Below are 15,193 nucleotides of genomic sequence, written 5' to 3'. Positions count from 1 at the left end.
TCCAACAGACAATTTGCTGATTAATAGCCGATACTTCTAGTCTCTTCGGGCTCCTCAAAGTTATTAAAGAGTTCATTCTCCTCTTCCTGGAGGGCATGAACACGGATTGGTCTATTCATAGTAAGTGGGGGTGCTGGTGGGACTTGATCCTTTCGGAAAAAGGTTCGTTCGACTTCCAAACATTCCACTCGTAGTTGCTCGAGAGATGAGATGGGCATAGAATAGACAATACTAGACAAGTTCTTTCTAAGATTCTTCTTCACGAGGGATATCATTTCAAATTCCGAAACTGGCTTTTCAAGTTTAGATCTCATAAGGTTGATGTCGTGGAAAAAGGCATCAATAGACTCACTTGGCCCCTGTTTCCGTTCAAGTAAATCCCGCATTGCTTCAAAACACGTTCGCCTCGTCTTAAACCTTTCGGTCAAGCCATGTTTCAACGATTCCCAGTCATTTATACTCTCCGATCTTTGTTGGAGCCAAAACCATTCTTGGGCTGGTCCAGACACTAGTATGTGAAACTCACTGAGTATGTCGTCCCATGATAACTTATAATGCTTCTGAAAGTGTTCCAGACGGTAGATAAAATCCTCCACCGGTAAGCTATTGGGCTTTCCCGAAAAATTTATTCCGAACCGCTCCACTCTTACGCCAGGGGTACCTGCACTGAATATTGAAGGGGTCACCGTGTTCTGGCGATGCATATTAAAACTACCCCTAGATTGCGGGGCCTCAAATGAAGGGTTCGCCGTTGGGTCCGGCTGTGCAGACTGAGATTGCGGATTATTCTGTCCGCTAATAGCCAATCTCGCCACACTCTCATTCAACCTATCTATCACAGAGTGTACCCTCTGCATTTCCCTGCCAACACTTTCTTCGACAAACGACCTTAAATGAGCACGTGCGTCATTCACACTTTCCCGAACTATGTCCCTAACGAGATGGTTAATTTCGTCCCGCGGAATCTCCGAGTCAGGTGCCTGAGGGAAATTAGATTGCGTCCTGGCGGCAGCACTAGTGCCTGACTGTGGATTGTTAATAGTTCCCAATAAGTCCCTGAACGTAACATCTTTATTCACATTGGATTGCTCCATTGTGTTGTTCAGTCCCTTCTTCTTCTTTCGGTTAGGATTTGGTGTGTGAACAGATGTTCGGCTAGTGTCAAAAGCTAGAGTTCTATTACGCTTACTTCGCCTCTTCCCTGCGGCGTAATCACTCATTAGTCTCTAAGTAAGTAACGTTCAATTTAGATCTATGTCTCAATCGATGCCTTAGGTAAATGACAGAAAAAAATTGTTGTCGAACCACTCAAATTAGTAGGTGAAGCACAAATAAAGGTAAATCAAAATAAATAAATCAAGCACAAAATTAAAAAAAATATAGGAAAAAAAAAACATAAATAAATCAAAAAAAAAATAAATGAATCAAAAAAAAAATAAATATGTAGCGGGGATTGGGGTTTTTGGGCGCCAATTACATAAAATATGTAATAATTCCTTCCGAAATGATAAAATGTGTGGGTTAATGATGAAACGTTATAATTCTGCTTTATTTAGATGGACGCTATATGTAACATGAATGTTGCCTGTACAAAGAGAATGACCGTTATGTATGCATTATATATAAAATATGCCTAACAACACGAATGATGCAATCATTGGTACAGCCAAGCAAACGACGCGAAAAGCGACCGCGGATGCCTGTGCTGTACCAACAACCGTACCACAGCACAACACGAACGAGGCAGCATAATGAAACGGCGCGAGAAGCAACCGCGGATCATTAGTGCTGTCTGTTCGTTTGGCCGTTTGTCAACCAAATATATATGTAACAACATCAAGCAATAACAACAACCAACGGTACGCGAAGCACCACGGAGGTTTTGTGTTACTATTGCTTGCTTGTCACCTTACCCACTGACCTGTACAAAGAGAATGAACGTTTCACTGCAAGTGCTCTGTTTTTATATGTTTTGGAAAAGAGCTTTTGAACACAAAGCAAACCAGAAAGCTCAACTTAACGAAAATAACATATTGATCGTTCATTCTCAGTGTTGTCAATGTCACGTAAACTAGGTAATGTCTTTAATGAATGAAAATGTACCTATGGCAAAATAACAAAGTAATCAATAATAAACTAAACAATAAAGTACACATAGTAATGAATAAGTAGCGGTCCGCTACAAATAAATAATAATAATTGCAAAGCTAATAAAAATAAAAAAAACACAAACGCAAAAATAAACCACTAAGACTAGTAATACAAACTACGACATAAATTAGGATATTAGTACACGATATTATTTGTCAAAATTCGTTTAAAAGAAAACATAACATATAACATTCAATCTAGAAACATAAAAGTACAAAAAAAATTTTAGTTTAGTTAGTTTTTTTTTTTTTTTTTTTTTTTTAATTAATAACATGTATGAGAGGTAGTTAGGTGTGTTTTCAATGGCCTATGAGGTGAAGTGCGTGGAATAGTTTTTACTAAATTTCAATAAAAACATATTCTATAAAAAAAATAAAGTGTCCTAAATTAGGTTGTCTAGGTGTACCTGTTGACTGGACTAAACATTTACTTGAACAACAACAAAGTCCAATATCAAGATCTGGCCCCACGGCATTTTTCCAGCAATTGCCAAGAAAAAAGATCTCGTGAAAGAGTACTACATGACAATGCACACCTGTGACTAGCATCACAGTAGCAATTGCACCTTCCCCCTATGCTAATTCTATCAATGGGCTCTGTCTTAATCATATACATGCGGGTAGCACCATGGCAGTTCTCACTAGATAAACGCTAACGAAAAAAAGATCTCATGTTAGAGTACTTTGTCGCAATGCAATATTGCGATGAACTCATCACAATAGCCATTGCACTTTTCCCCTTATGCTAACCCTATTGCTATTGTAACTATTTGAAAATAAAAACATAAAAAAAAACAAAAAAGGACAGGTCATAAACACAATACATTCATTGTTACATTAAACGAACAAGATTATTGCAGCTGACCCTAATATGTATATGGAACGGTAATCCTAATTTTCTAAAATCTACTCTAAATATTGCACGTTTATCACAGGTTTTATAAATAAAGCTGTGTCTGCAACCTTAGATAGCTTTGCTAGAAAATGCGATTGCCGTTGTTCTTCTATGGTAACCCTATGGTCTATTGCCTTGTGCCTAGATGGTATTGCACAGTTTTAGAATATTGAATTTCATTTCGCTTGGGCGCCATATTGTTACGTACCGCCTATTGTGGCGCTACGGTGGGGTTCCAACTAGCTCAGTCGGGGCCATGCTCTGGGCGGTCCCAACCCATCCACCAGTAGCCCTAGGGGACGAACAATAAACAAATGAAGGACTTAATACAAAATAAAACGATAACAAACACGGGGTACACCTTAAACAAGGGAGTTTGGTGGAGTTACTCCCACACTTGCCCACCCAACCTTGACCCTTAGATCCTAAGCATAAATTAAAGCGTTATAAGGGCCCCAAATTCCATAAACACTCACCTCATGATTATTTGCACCTACTTCCCTCTCTCAAAACAAATTAAAACATCATGATTACGTTATAATAATCAAACATTAAAAGTAACATTTATTGACACAATCATAATTCGAATCTTAATCCTAACATGGAAACATAACAAAACGGAAATTGAAACACTAACCCAGACTTGTATTTCTCTTGAGTCAATTACTCAGATCACCCTCAATCACGAACGGAAATACAAAACAATAATGCCAAATTCTGGCCAATACGTTAAAACACTATCACTACCTGCCTAATAGAGCTCTGTTAGGGGGTCTCTTTTGGACATTCTAATGCGTCCACAACACAAAAATGGGAAATCACACTTTATCCCATGCGTAATTTCGGGTAACCCTACACTCCGGAGTTATACGTACGTCCGACATATCCGATACCGACAAGGCTGGACTGGAAACCGCGGACGTGACCATCATGGGGGTGACTGTTGCTGTTGTTGTGGCCATTGCCATTGCCGAGGCTGCTGCTGTGGTCGTAATGGCTGTCGCCATGTTGGTTACTGTGGTTGTTGTTGTTGCCATAGCCGATGTGGTCGGATCAGGAACCTCACTAGTGTAACTATTTGCTCTGGTATTGACCATTAAACCTACTCCAACCTATAACCTATACTACTAATTAAACTTGATGACAATTCCAAATTACCAAATTCAGCCAACTCAAACTCTAAATACACTAATTATGTCTTCTTCTTTAAACGCAGATATGAAAACCAAAATTCACAAACAAGGTAGAAAGTGTAGTGCATATATCCTACTACAAGGTGGGGAACAAGTGAGAGAAGAGCAAATCTAAGCGGATAAGCGAAGCATTCTAAGTTTCCAAATAGGACTTCTCCAAACGTATCCGGAAACTGCTTTCTCTGCCGTAATGTATTGTATGACCCTGAGATGCTGTAGTATATTGGTATTACGTTTGCTACCTACGGACATAACCACACGGCTGTTGTTGAAAACATAAAGATAAACCCAACAACGTCTCATGTGCTTTGGCTCATGGGTATGATTGTATTAAGCGGACGGACAGGTAAGCAAAAGTAATTTGGGCTATTGCAGTTAACTATTGTATATAATGGCATCTCCTTCTCTCCTCAGGCCCGTCGCAAACGAAATGCGGATACCAAAATCCTTAAACTTCGTGACTTACGGGAGTTAAAGATTAGTAAAACACCGTGCCACATCCTGCATCTAACCAGCTTCCAGTCACCACCAGTTTGGCACGCGATCCAAGCTTTTGAAAACTTACGATCGGGACTCAATCCGGTAACCGAAATCCGATCAGTTGCTGGCTGTGGCGATAAAATGATGCGGTCAACCCGATAACTCGGGCCCCATGTTGCGGGCGCCATTCTTGTCGTGGACCCCGGAGGGTCCGAACTGTCTCAGCGGAGAAAGGGGACATAGTGTGCTGGCGAGCGCTGGCTGTTGGCGTTAGAGCTCCGGCTGTGGCTCAGTCTGGGGCGCGGTTCTTGCCAACACACCATGTCCAGAGACAGGTGACCAAAAATTCAAATTTCAAACCAGCTCTGGATGGAAATGAAAAACACAGGGTCCCACTTATGTTAAGGCAGGCATGTCTTTCGCCTTCTTACTCGCACCTTCCGCTATGGATTCGCTCTTCAGGGGGCACTGAGACATCCTACAGTGCCCTGGACGGCCCACCCCAACCATGGTATCCGTTGTCCAACAGTTTTGGATACCCCAGAATCGGTCTCCCTTATCCCCCCCTACAGCTTGGTGCACTACCCCCTTCTTACCTTAAATAACTACTCCTCCATTGTGAAATGAAAACTAGGCAAAGGCGAATTTCATTTCAAACGTTATAAACGGTATGTATTTATTAAGCCAAATCAAAAATTCATTGCCAGACAAAGTTCAATCAAACGAAAAAGCAAAGAAAACAAAACAAGGAATTGCATAGTGGCAATAAAAAAAAACTTCAATTATATAGACTCCTCTCCTTCAAAGAGAAAAATAGTAATAAAATTCTCCTTCCTCCACAGGTGTATTGGGTCTTCTCTTGGTGTCTGGCCTTCCTTCAGGGTCGTCTCTCCTAACTGGAGTCAGTGCTGGGGCGGCTGAGCAGTGCCCACGCTTTCCTCTTGTCTGTCCGTCCGTCTGGTTGTGGTAAGTATGTGTATTCCGGCTGTATTGTATTTCCCGTAAATAAAAGCTTTGGCTTTTTTTTTATGTCTTACATGTTTATTCCTTTTTAAAGGCCTAAGTTCGCAAAGCGAACACCAACAGCAGTAAGGGCTCCTTTCCGCCCCAAAGGTCTAGAATCTTTACCCCCTGGCCCTAGGTTGAGCTCGACCTAACAGCTGAGGACAGCGCCTATTTATTCTAGCGCTGTGTTACTTATAGAAAGGTAAGTGTCTGGTGTTTGCCTGCCTAGCCGCTTTATTAACAAATAACCTTCTTTTTATTCGTAGGAAATATGTGTGTCAAGGTCCTGTCCGTCCGTCTAAGTTCACGTATACGTCCCGCAATAGTGTTTGTGAGGAAAAGGGTACCTGCAGCACTGTCGGCTGACCAGTGCTTTTGATATAGAGCTTCCCACGATGGACAGAGGAGGTGGAGGTGTAGCTTTATGTTTTCGCGCTTGGCTTTTTGTTATTTTGTGATCAACTTTAGTGGTGTCTATTGTCTTTGATTTTCAAGTTTAGGATTTTTAACTATTGACTTTGATTTGGTTTTTAGTTTTTTTTCTTTTCAGGTCTTTTATTATTACATTGGTATTTCCTTTTTTTTTCAGGTTCTTTGGCTTTGTTTCGAAACTTTTCCCTTTTCAGGTTCCTTTTTATTTAATTTGATAACATTTCTTTTTTTTTTCCAGAGTTTTCATAGATTTTCTTTTTCAGCTTTTAATAACTTTCAGTTCGATTTATTTTAATCACCTTTTTTTTTCATAATCTTCTTTTTCAGCTCTTTAGTTTTCTTAATTTGTATTTATTTTCATTTATTTTGTTACAGCTTTTAAAACTTCTCAATAATTTATAGTTAATTTTTTTCCTCTTTCAGCAAATGTGCTGAAAGTTCAATAAATCACTTTAAAACTTTGAATTTGGTCTTTTTCTTTGTTGTTGGGTAAAAGCCAGTTCCGCCTCCTTTTCTCTGCCGAATCCAAAACCAAAAAAAAACCTTCTCTCTTTTTGAAAACACCACTTTCTACACTCCTGATGACACCACCTCTTACTGCTTGCACGGCTCCATCCAAAAAGAACTCGTCATCTTCCCTTTACTGTCCATCATGGTTCCCCCAAGCCATCATGTCCACCGAGGAACCATCATAAAATTTTGTTTTCCAAAATAGCAAAAACAAACAACATATGGTTTCCTCGATTTTCATTGTAGTAGTTACCTTTGTATGTGGAGGTAACATATGCTGGTATCGCAGGGTTGCATTCACCAGCTGCCATAAAAAAAACAGACTGTTCAAACCCAGATGTCGCTCTTCTCTAATCAGACATAGGGTGACACGCTACACTTATTTGTGTAATAATTATTAAAATAAATTGCAATTCAATAAGAAAAAATTCATTTGTTCTTGTCACAAGCAGCTGGGATATAATAAACATGCAATTTAAAACAACAAAGTCAAATTCCGCTCGCGGAACAATTAAAAATTTCAGCCACTATTCCGAAAGCTGAATAGAATGCCAAACCATAGCAGGCTATTAAAGGTTTGTGAATACGATTTTTGGTGCAAATGCCAATTAGTAGTTTCTAAAGCCTCCATAACCTGTTGTGAATACGACTGTTAAACGTTTTCATTGCATTTATTTAAATGGTTCCCCGCACTAATAAACACATGTTGCCAATTCTTGTAATGACGACCCATTATAACACTTTGAAACAGGGTCGTCTAAAACTATGTTGGGTTGGCAGCACCGTATGCCATATGTCAACGAATCTGTCAAAATTTACCATCCGCTATATTTTTTTCGGCTGCTCTAGTATATTTTCGTAATCTTAGGGTAAGTTCTGCAAAAAATCTTAAAAACTTTCAAGATGCCTAAATGAGAATAGGACAAAATTTCTTGGGAAATCTAAAACAATTAGTAAAGAATGAATTGCAAACAACAATTTGAAAATAATTAACAAAGTAATATGTTTATCAATCGATTTTAAAAGCCTCTGGTACTTATGTAATTATGATGGGGCCCAAGAACTGCAAGGAAATTGAATGGAATATTGTGAGACAAGTGGATAATTTTGTGTTATTTGATTTTAGGAGAATATGATTCGTGCACCGCTTGTCAAGGCCTTGGGCACACTGGGCTCGCCCACTCATCAAATCGCCAGCAAAGCGGTGCGTATCAGTGCCGCCCTTGCCCAGACACCAGCCAAAGCTCCCGAGAAGATTGAGGTGTTTGTAGATGACATTCCAGTTAAGGTAGCACCTGGTACCACTGTCTTGCAAGTAAGTGCGCAATAAATTTTTAAAATGTTTTACAAATTCTATCGAATTAATCATTTATTTTTAAATATTAGGCAGCCGCTATGGTTGGTGTAGAAATTCCCCGTTTCTGTTATCACGAACGTTTAGCAGTGGCTGGCAATTGTCGCATGTGTTTGGTTGAGGTCGAGAAGAGTCCCAAACCTGTAGCAGCCTGTGCTATGCCCGTCATGAAGGGTTGGCGCATTAAAACCGACTCAGATATGACACGCAAAGCTCGCGAAGGTGTTATGGAATTTTTGCTTATGAACCATCCTTTGGATTGCCCTATTTGTGATCAAGGTGGTGAATGCGATTTACAAGATCAAGCTATGGCTTTTGGTTCTGATCGTTCACGTTTCACTGATATAAATCATTCGGGAAAACGGTATAATGGCAAAAATTATATTTTTAAATTAATTTATGGTGGTCTTATTACAGCGCTGTTGAAGACAAAGACATTGGACCCTTGGTAAAGACAATTATGACCCGCTGTATTCACTGCACACGTTGTGTGCGTTTCGCTTCCGAAATTGCTGGCGTTGATGACTTGGGCACCACCGGCCGTGGTAATGACATGCAAATTGGTACATATGTTGAGAAACTTTTCCTCACCGAATTGTCTGGCAATGTCATCGATTTGTGTCCTGTCGGTGCTTTGACAAACAAACCCTACAGGTATGCTATCTATCATTGAATTTTAAAAATTCTATGCTTCATCCTATATAAGTATTTATATAATAACATTTTGTTTGAGGAAATGTAACAATGAAATGTGAGCACTTATTTTCTTTTTCGAAATTGTGCCGTGCTTTAGCAAGATGTTTAATCCGTCTTAAGAACTGTTTAAACTGTTTGAAAATCATTAATTTTGTTCTTTTTTTTTTCGTGTAATTACAGCTTCGTTGCTCGTCCTTGGGAAATTCGTAAGATCAGCAGTATTGATGTATTGGATGCCGTTGGTAGCAACATTGTTGTGAGCACTCGTACCAATGAAGTTTTGCGTATTTTACCCCGTGAAAATGAGCAGGTCAACGAAGAGTGGTTGGCCGATAAGTCACGATTTGCTTGCGATGGCTTGAAACGTCAACGCTTGGTTGCACCCATGGTACGTATGCCAAATGGTGAATTGCAAGCAGTAGAATGGGAAGGTGCCCTCATCGCTGTAGCCAAGGCTGTGAGAAATGCCAAGGGAGCCGTAGCCGCTGTAGCCGGTCAATTGGCTGATGTTGAATCCATGGTGGCTCTCAAGGACTTATTGAACCGTAATGGGGCTGAAACTTTGTGCACTGAACAAGGTTTCGCCACCAAGGGAGCTGGCACCGATTTGCGTTCGAACTATGTCTGCAATAGTTCCATTGCTGGTAAGTCGAACATGGATACAAAGTTAAACAAAATAAATTAAAACTTTTTCTGTTATTATAGGTTTGGAGGAAGCCGATGCTGTCTTGTTGGTTGGCACTAATCCCCGCTATGAGGCTCCACTTGTTAATACTCGCTTGCGTAAGGCTTATGTCCACAATGAATTGGAAATTGCTTCTATTGGACCTAAGGTTGATCTCTCTTATAAACATGATAATTTGGGAGATGATGCTGGTTTGGTTACTCGCGTTTGCCAAGGTTCTCATCCATTCTCTAAGGTGTTGGAGGGAGCCAAGAAACCAGCCATCATTGTTGGTGCCGATATTTTGGAGCGTGCCGATGGTTCTGCCATTTTGGCCACAGTGAGCGCCTATTGCAAGAAACTTAGCAAGCCTGTAAGTTAAAAATGAAGATAATGATTGGCAGCCATATTTAGATTGGTTTTTATTTTTTTCAGGACTGGAATGCTTTGAATGTTTTACAGACAAATGCCGCTCAAACTGGAGCTTACGATGTTGGCTACCAACCCGGCTACCAAGCCGCCGTTAAGGCCCAACCTAAAGTTTTGTTCTTATTGGGTGCTGATGCTGGCAAGATTTCCCGTGAGCAGTTGCCCAAAGACTGCTTTGTTGTGTACATTGGACACCATGGTGACAATGGTGCTTCCATTGCTGATGCTGTTTTGCCTGGAGCCGCTTATACAGAAAAACAAGCCACCTATGTTAACACCGAAGGCCGTGCTCAACAAACATTGTCTGCTGTTTCGCCACCTGGTATGGCACGCGAAGACTGGAAAATTTTGCGTGCTCTCTCAGAGGTTACTGGTGAGTGGTAAAAACATTGAATTGAGTTTTGTTTAGGGAAAATTAAGGAATAAATTATATTAGTTAAATAATAGCAATTATGAAGGTTTTAGGTTTGGTTTAAAGAAGTTTCGTGCTAAAGAAGTTTATTTGTAAATTTATTACATACTAACTTAGCTAGCTGTCATAGGCCGTTTGATCTATTAGTCGAAATTAGAATAAATGATCAAGGGATCGATTTATGTGACGTCTTATAATACGTTCATTGTCAATATTACAGTACCAACAGATCAAAATTTACCCGGTACTGGGCAAATATGAACACCACACAGGTTGGAAGCTCCGATCTGTGTGGTGGTCATATGTAATTATCATGAGAAGCTCAGCTGAGAGTTAATGGGCGTTCACAAGTCTCAGTGAGACACCGGGCGGTACCGGCTCATGCTTAAATACTGAGATCGATATGACAAAACAAGTTTTTTCTTTGGAGCATGACAAGAATCGCCAACTCCACATGAAAATATGGCTACAACAACAACAATAACGTTTTCGGAGCGAGTTTCGGTCTTATAGACCGGAACGAGCCTACTCTTCTTTAGGAGTTTGCGAGGAGCGCTAACTCCACATGCAATGTGGCTACAACAACAACAAAATTTGGTCTTGTGGATGGCAGTTCACCTACTGTTCAATACTCAGCAGGATGGAAAGGATGGCATGTTAGTGCATCACAACTGCACAGAAACGACCCCATATGATGCACTGTATTTGATGCTACACATAATGCCTCTGTATATAGTGGCTAAATAAGTTGCTGCGAGCACTGCTGTGAGGCTAATCTGGTTATGCGGCGGCTACGGACACTGTGTTATCCTTGATGCAATTCCCGATGTTCTAGGCAGTGTCCTGTGGGTGAGTAAGCTCGTTCCGGTCCAGATGACTGATCGCCGCGAGAACAGGGTGCGTGGCCATTGATTATTTAAAGGCGCCAATAACTCGCCTTGCCATATGAAGCACGGCGAGTTACTCAGTACTTGTGCAAGAGCCGGCCGTTACAGCTATTCCGTATGGAGCATTCCACTATTCGCAACCTGTGGACGCGCCTGGTGGCTCGCAGCTAAGCTTCTCGTGGCAGCAATGAACACCACACAGCTCACTGCTATTTCGCGTCGGGGTTGTTGTTGTAGCAGTGTGTTGTGTTCTATCTTGAGTTTATTTGATAGATTTCCTATATTGAACTGTCAAAAAAACCTATTTTAAGGCTACATACATTCAGTTTTATGAATAAGCCGCAAGTGTGTACATTCTGTTGAAATTTTTGTCTGCTTCTTGCATCACATTTTCAGAACAATTCGTAACCATACATCAGTGTTGGAAGTGACTATATTATTTGGCCAGAAGAGAAGGGAGAGTATATGAGTTTGGTTTAGGGGAGGGGGAGAGTATATGAGTTTGGTTTAGGGGAGGGGGAGAGTATATGAGTTTGGTTTAGGGGAGGGGGAGAGTATATGAGTTTGCTTTAGGGGAGGGGGAGAGTATATGAGTTTGGTTTAGGGGAGGGGGAGAGTATATGAGTTTGGTTTATAGTTCTGAGCATGCCAAATATTTTTCACGTCGTTGTGATGATACACTCGGTCGATGTCAAATTGCTGTTAATTATTATACCCAGATTCTTAGGTTTGCTAACTTGCTCCGATCTCCAATGAGGACTGAAAGTATACATGTTATATTTGCTTTCGGTCAGTAATGAGCATGAATTTAGGTTTATTTGGCAAAATTAACAGCATTCTTACATATTCGAGAACCTCCGTCCGATGCACTCATCCAGCTTGGAACCATCCGTGTAGACAGTGGGACCCAAGAATGGTGGGACATCTCCAGTCGCCATAGAAGAAAGATTCATCCGGCAAAGCCAATATCACGCGTCGTCAATGCCACTTAGCCTTCCAAAGAGCGCCATGTCCCTGAATCCCTCAGTCTGAAGGTAGTCTTCAACGGCGCGCCCGCCACGTACAAGTACAGAGGTTTCAGATCAAGTGTTGCATTCATCGCTGCTCTCGGAGCACTCCTTCTCGCCCTCGATATCAGTACCGCCGCAATACCCAATATCTTCTCCATCATACCGAGAAGCCACACCTTCTCGAGAGTCCGGTGTCACACCAGGCGCCCATAGGTGAGGATAGGCCGAACCACAGAAGTGTACATCCAGCGGACCGTACTCGTCTAAGCCCCCAACTCCAGCCCACCGGGTTGCGTAACGAAAGTTAACCTGGGTGTAATTTCGCGTTTTTGGTTTAATTCCGCTAAGACAACGAGTTCTTAAACCTTAAAAAAGAATGTTTTTTAAAGTTTTTTTTTGTGTCGGAGTGGATCGGTTTGTAGATAGAAACCCACTTCGCTCAAAGTTGTTGCAATTCCGCTCCCGCTCCAACAAAAATAATTCTACTTCGTTCCGCTCCGAATTCCTGGTTGAAGGGCACACGTGTACTTTATGTTCAAAATTTCTTAACAGGTTGGACCATACTTTCCACGGATGTTGCTATGTCGGACATGTAAGCTAAGTTTTCAGGATCAGACCCGAATGGTAACGAATGACAGTAGCTACAAAGTGTAGGTTGTGAACGTTCCAAAAGAGGTCTACCGCTCTGCTGCCGCTGGCTAGAACGGACGTCGCAGACATTGTTTCCGCCTTGACAGATCATTGTCTGATCTGAAAACATGCTGTGAGAACGTCGAGGAAGAAGAGACTATAGAACATCTGCTGTGTGTGTCTCCCGCACTGACAGTTAGAAGGAGTCCCAATTTAGACTTTCATTTCTTTGAGAACTTGTCGGATGTGAAAATTCGCTAGTTGTTTGGCTTTTTAAGGTGGTCTGGATGGTTCAATGGTAGGAACTAAAAGGCATCTTTCTTCTCCTGTTCCTGTGATATTACAATGGACGAAAAACGTCTAAGTGAGTTTGTTGGCAGACTGACACTTTCACCAAACCTTGCCTACTACAGATGTCAGGTCTGGAGATCGGTTTATATAGGAGCCATATCTGGTTACAGACCGATTTAGACCATACTTTCCACTTAAATAGGAAGTCATAGAAAAACACCACATACAATTGTAGCTAAATCTGATATTAATTACGTCTTCATTGGGCCCACGAAGCCATGATGAAGGAACATTGCATATAGGGGCTATATCTAAATCAACATTGCCCATTTGCAATATCTATATTACATATGTGCAAAATTCCAAGCGAACATCTTAATTCGTTCGAACCCTATCGTGATTTCCACAGGAGGAAGGAAAGACGGACGGATATGGCTATATCAACTTAGAATGTCAAGACGATCAAGAATGTATGTTTGTATATATGTTTTTAATGGGGTCGCATATCGATATTTGGTGGGTTCTAGTGAGCTTGGTCCTCCCCGCTATGCCAAGACATGTTCTCCGATCCATCTTTTTCTCCATTTCAGTACCTCATGCATAGTGGATTCGAACCCCTACTACTTAGAGGTATTCTAACACCGACTACATCGAAGACGAGTTCAAATCTGTCTTCAGTCAGGGTCCGTAGTAGGCTATTTATATTGGCCACCCATAGTGTCCTGTGCCACCCTATCCCCCCTACCACCTTAACAGTCTCCACCAAAAGCCGAAATCGCTACTCAAAATGGTTGCTTGGATGAAAGGTTTAGCATTTGTGCTGTTGTGTTATGTTCAATGTTTTTTTTTTATTGAGTAGGTATTTTGGATTTTACTTTTTTCTTTCCGCGCTTCAAGAAAACATACACACATAATGGACCCAACGTTTCTTACTCGAAAGGCATGCGTCCACCATGGTAATCTTTTGTGATAAGTAGACTGAAGATATACCTTGAAATCGCAATCTTTAAGGTCTACCAATTTTGTAATAGCACCTTTCGCCTAATTTTTATAAACAGAATTTTCTTTCTGCTTTCTCGTTCTAGAAAGAAACAAAAAGCAGCTTAGACGGACAAATATCAAAAAAAAAAAAAAAAAAATATTTGTATAAAAAATGTTGTCAAAATACTATTTTGTAGAAAATTTTGTCATTTTATTTTTACAGAAAATATTTAAATTTATCTATGAAAATTTTTTCAATTTTGGGTTTTTTATTGAATGTCATACACTCAAATTTTTATTCGTTATTTATGTTGCAGGCACTCCCCTTCCCTACGATACCCTAGATGATTTACGCAATCGTATTGATGATATTGCCCCTCATTTGACACGTTGGGGAAAATTGGAACCTGCTTTGACCTATCATGGTGTTGCCGATCAAGTTGCTGAGGTGAGAAAAATAGATGAAATTTTTTGAAATTCTGAACTTTTGCATCAACATTATCTGATTTCAGTCCAAATCTGTTGATAACACTAAGATCGATGTTAAACTTAAGGAATTGCGTGATTACTTTATGACCGATGCCGTTTCAAGGGCCTCTCCCACAATGGCCAAGTGTATTTCAGCTGTTAACAAGCAAAATAACCAACAAAAGCAACGTGCTGTGTGCTAAATACCCTGTAAAGATTAGAAGAAGAAGATGAAGGAAGTGTTCGGAACACTCGTACGTTTAGTTTAAATAAAGTAAACAAAACCAACTATTAAATTTAATCATTTTCAAAGTCATCTCCAATTAATAGCAAAATATCAATTATCAAGCAACCACAATTAGTGAAAATAAACCGAGCGCTTTCAAAGCTCAAATCTGTCTAACTTACATATTTAAAAGAATTTATCCAAAAACCGAACGAATGATATCTGTCTTTGTCGTATTTTCGAATTGTGTTGTGTGAAGAAGGAGACGCATCATGCTGATTGCTGCCTAGGCAGGCAAGGAATACAGTGATACTTTGTTTCTGACCTTCAAATGTTTTTAATTTTTTTTTTATTTTTAAAGTGTACTGAAGAAATTGGTTTAGCAAGATTAACACAATAAACTGATGAATTAAAGATATTTATAAACTGAAATTGAAAATGGTTTCAATTAGATAATTTAGAATGTAAAGTAAAGCCGGT

The 15,193-nt window shown here is 40.3% G+C and overlaps 1 protein-coding gene and 1 long non-coding RNA gene across 3 annotated transcripts; both read left to right on the top strand.

Annotated features, from left to right (window-relative positions):
• Positions 1–3,910: 3,910 nt before the first annotated feature.
• Positions 3,911–7,050, top strand: LOC106090425 (uncharacterized). 2 transcript variants are annotated; one of them, XR_009397995.1, is made up of 5 exons: positions 3,911–4,584; positions 4,653–5,386; positions 5,561–5,684; positions 5,776–5,925; positions 5,990–7,050. It is a non-coding gene; the product is annotated as an uncharacterized LOC106090425 (long non-coding RNA). The 2 variants fall into 2 exon arrangements; XR_009397994.1 differs by having other exon boundaries at positions 4,653–5,684.
• Positions 7,051–7,446: 396 nt separating this feature from the next.
• Positions 7,447–14,894, top strand: LOC106093027 (NADH-ubiquinone oxidoreductase 75 kDa subunit, mitochondrial). The gene is made up of 9 exons (XM_013259994.2): positions 7,447–7,534; positions 7,792–7,980; positions 8,052–8,383; positions 8,437–8,673; positions 8,896–9,359; positions 9,421–9,752; positions 9,815–10,181; positions 14,337–14,467; positions 14,532–14,894. Exons 2-9 carry the CDS (start codon positions 7,798–7,800, stop codon positions 14,688–14,690), a joined length of 2,205 nt encoding a protein of 734 aa, XP_013115448.2. The 5' UTR covers positions 7,447–7,534; positions 7,792–7,797; the 3' UTR covers positions 14,691–14,894.
• The last annotated feature ends 299 nt before the right edge of the window (positions 14,895–15,193 follow it).

Source organism: Stomoxys calcitrans, chromosome 4, assembly GCF_963082655.1.
Source record: "Stomoxys calcitrans chromosome 4, idStoCalc2.1, whole genome shotgun sequence".
Lineage (NCBI taxonomy): Eukaryota > Metazoa > Arthropoda > Insecta > Diptera > Muscidae > Stomoxys > Stomoxys calcitrans.
Note: the sequence above shows the minus strand (reverse complement) of the source record. Positions and strands in the feature narration are given on the sequence as shown.

Bases quoted from the DNA above. Each gene is read 5' to 3' on its own strand.
- LOC106093027 (XM_013259994.2), top strand. From the start codon at position 7,798: ATGATTCGTGCACCGCTTGTCAAGGCCTTGGGCACACTGGGCTCGCCC. The intron at 8,384-8,436 runs GTATAATGGCAA...GTCTTATTACAG, and splicing joins ATAAATCATTCGGGAAAACG to CGCTGTTGAAGACAAAGACA. The intron at 8,674-8,895 runs GTATGCTATCTA...GTGTAATTACAG, and splicing joins TTGACAAACAAACCCTACAG to CTTCGTTGCTCGTCCTTGGG.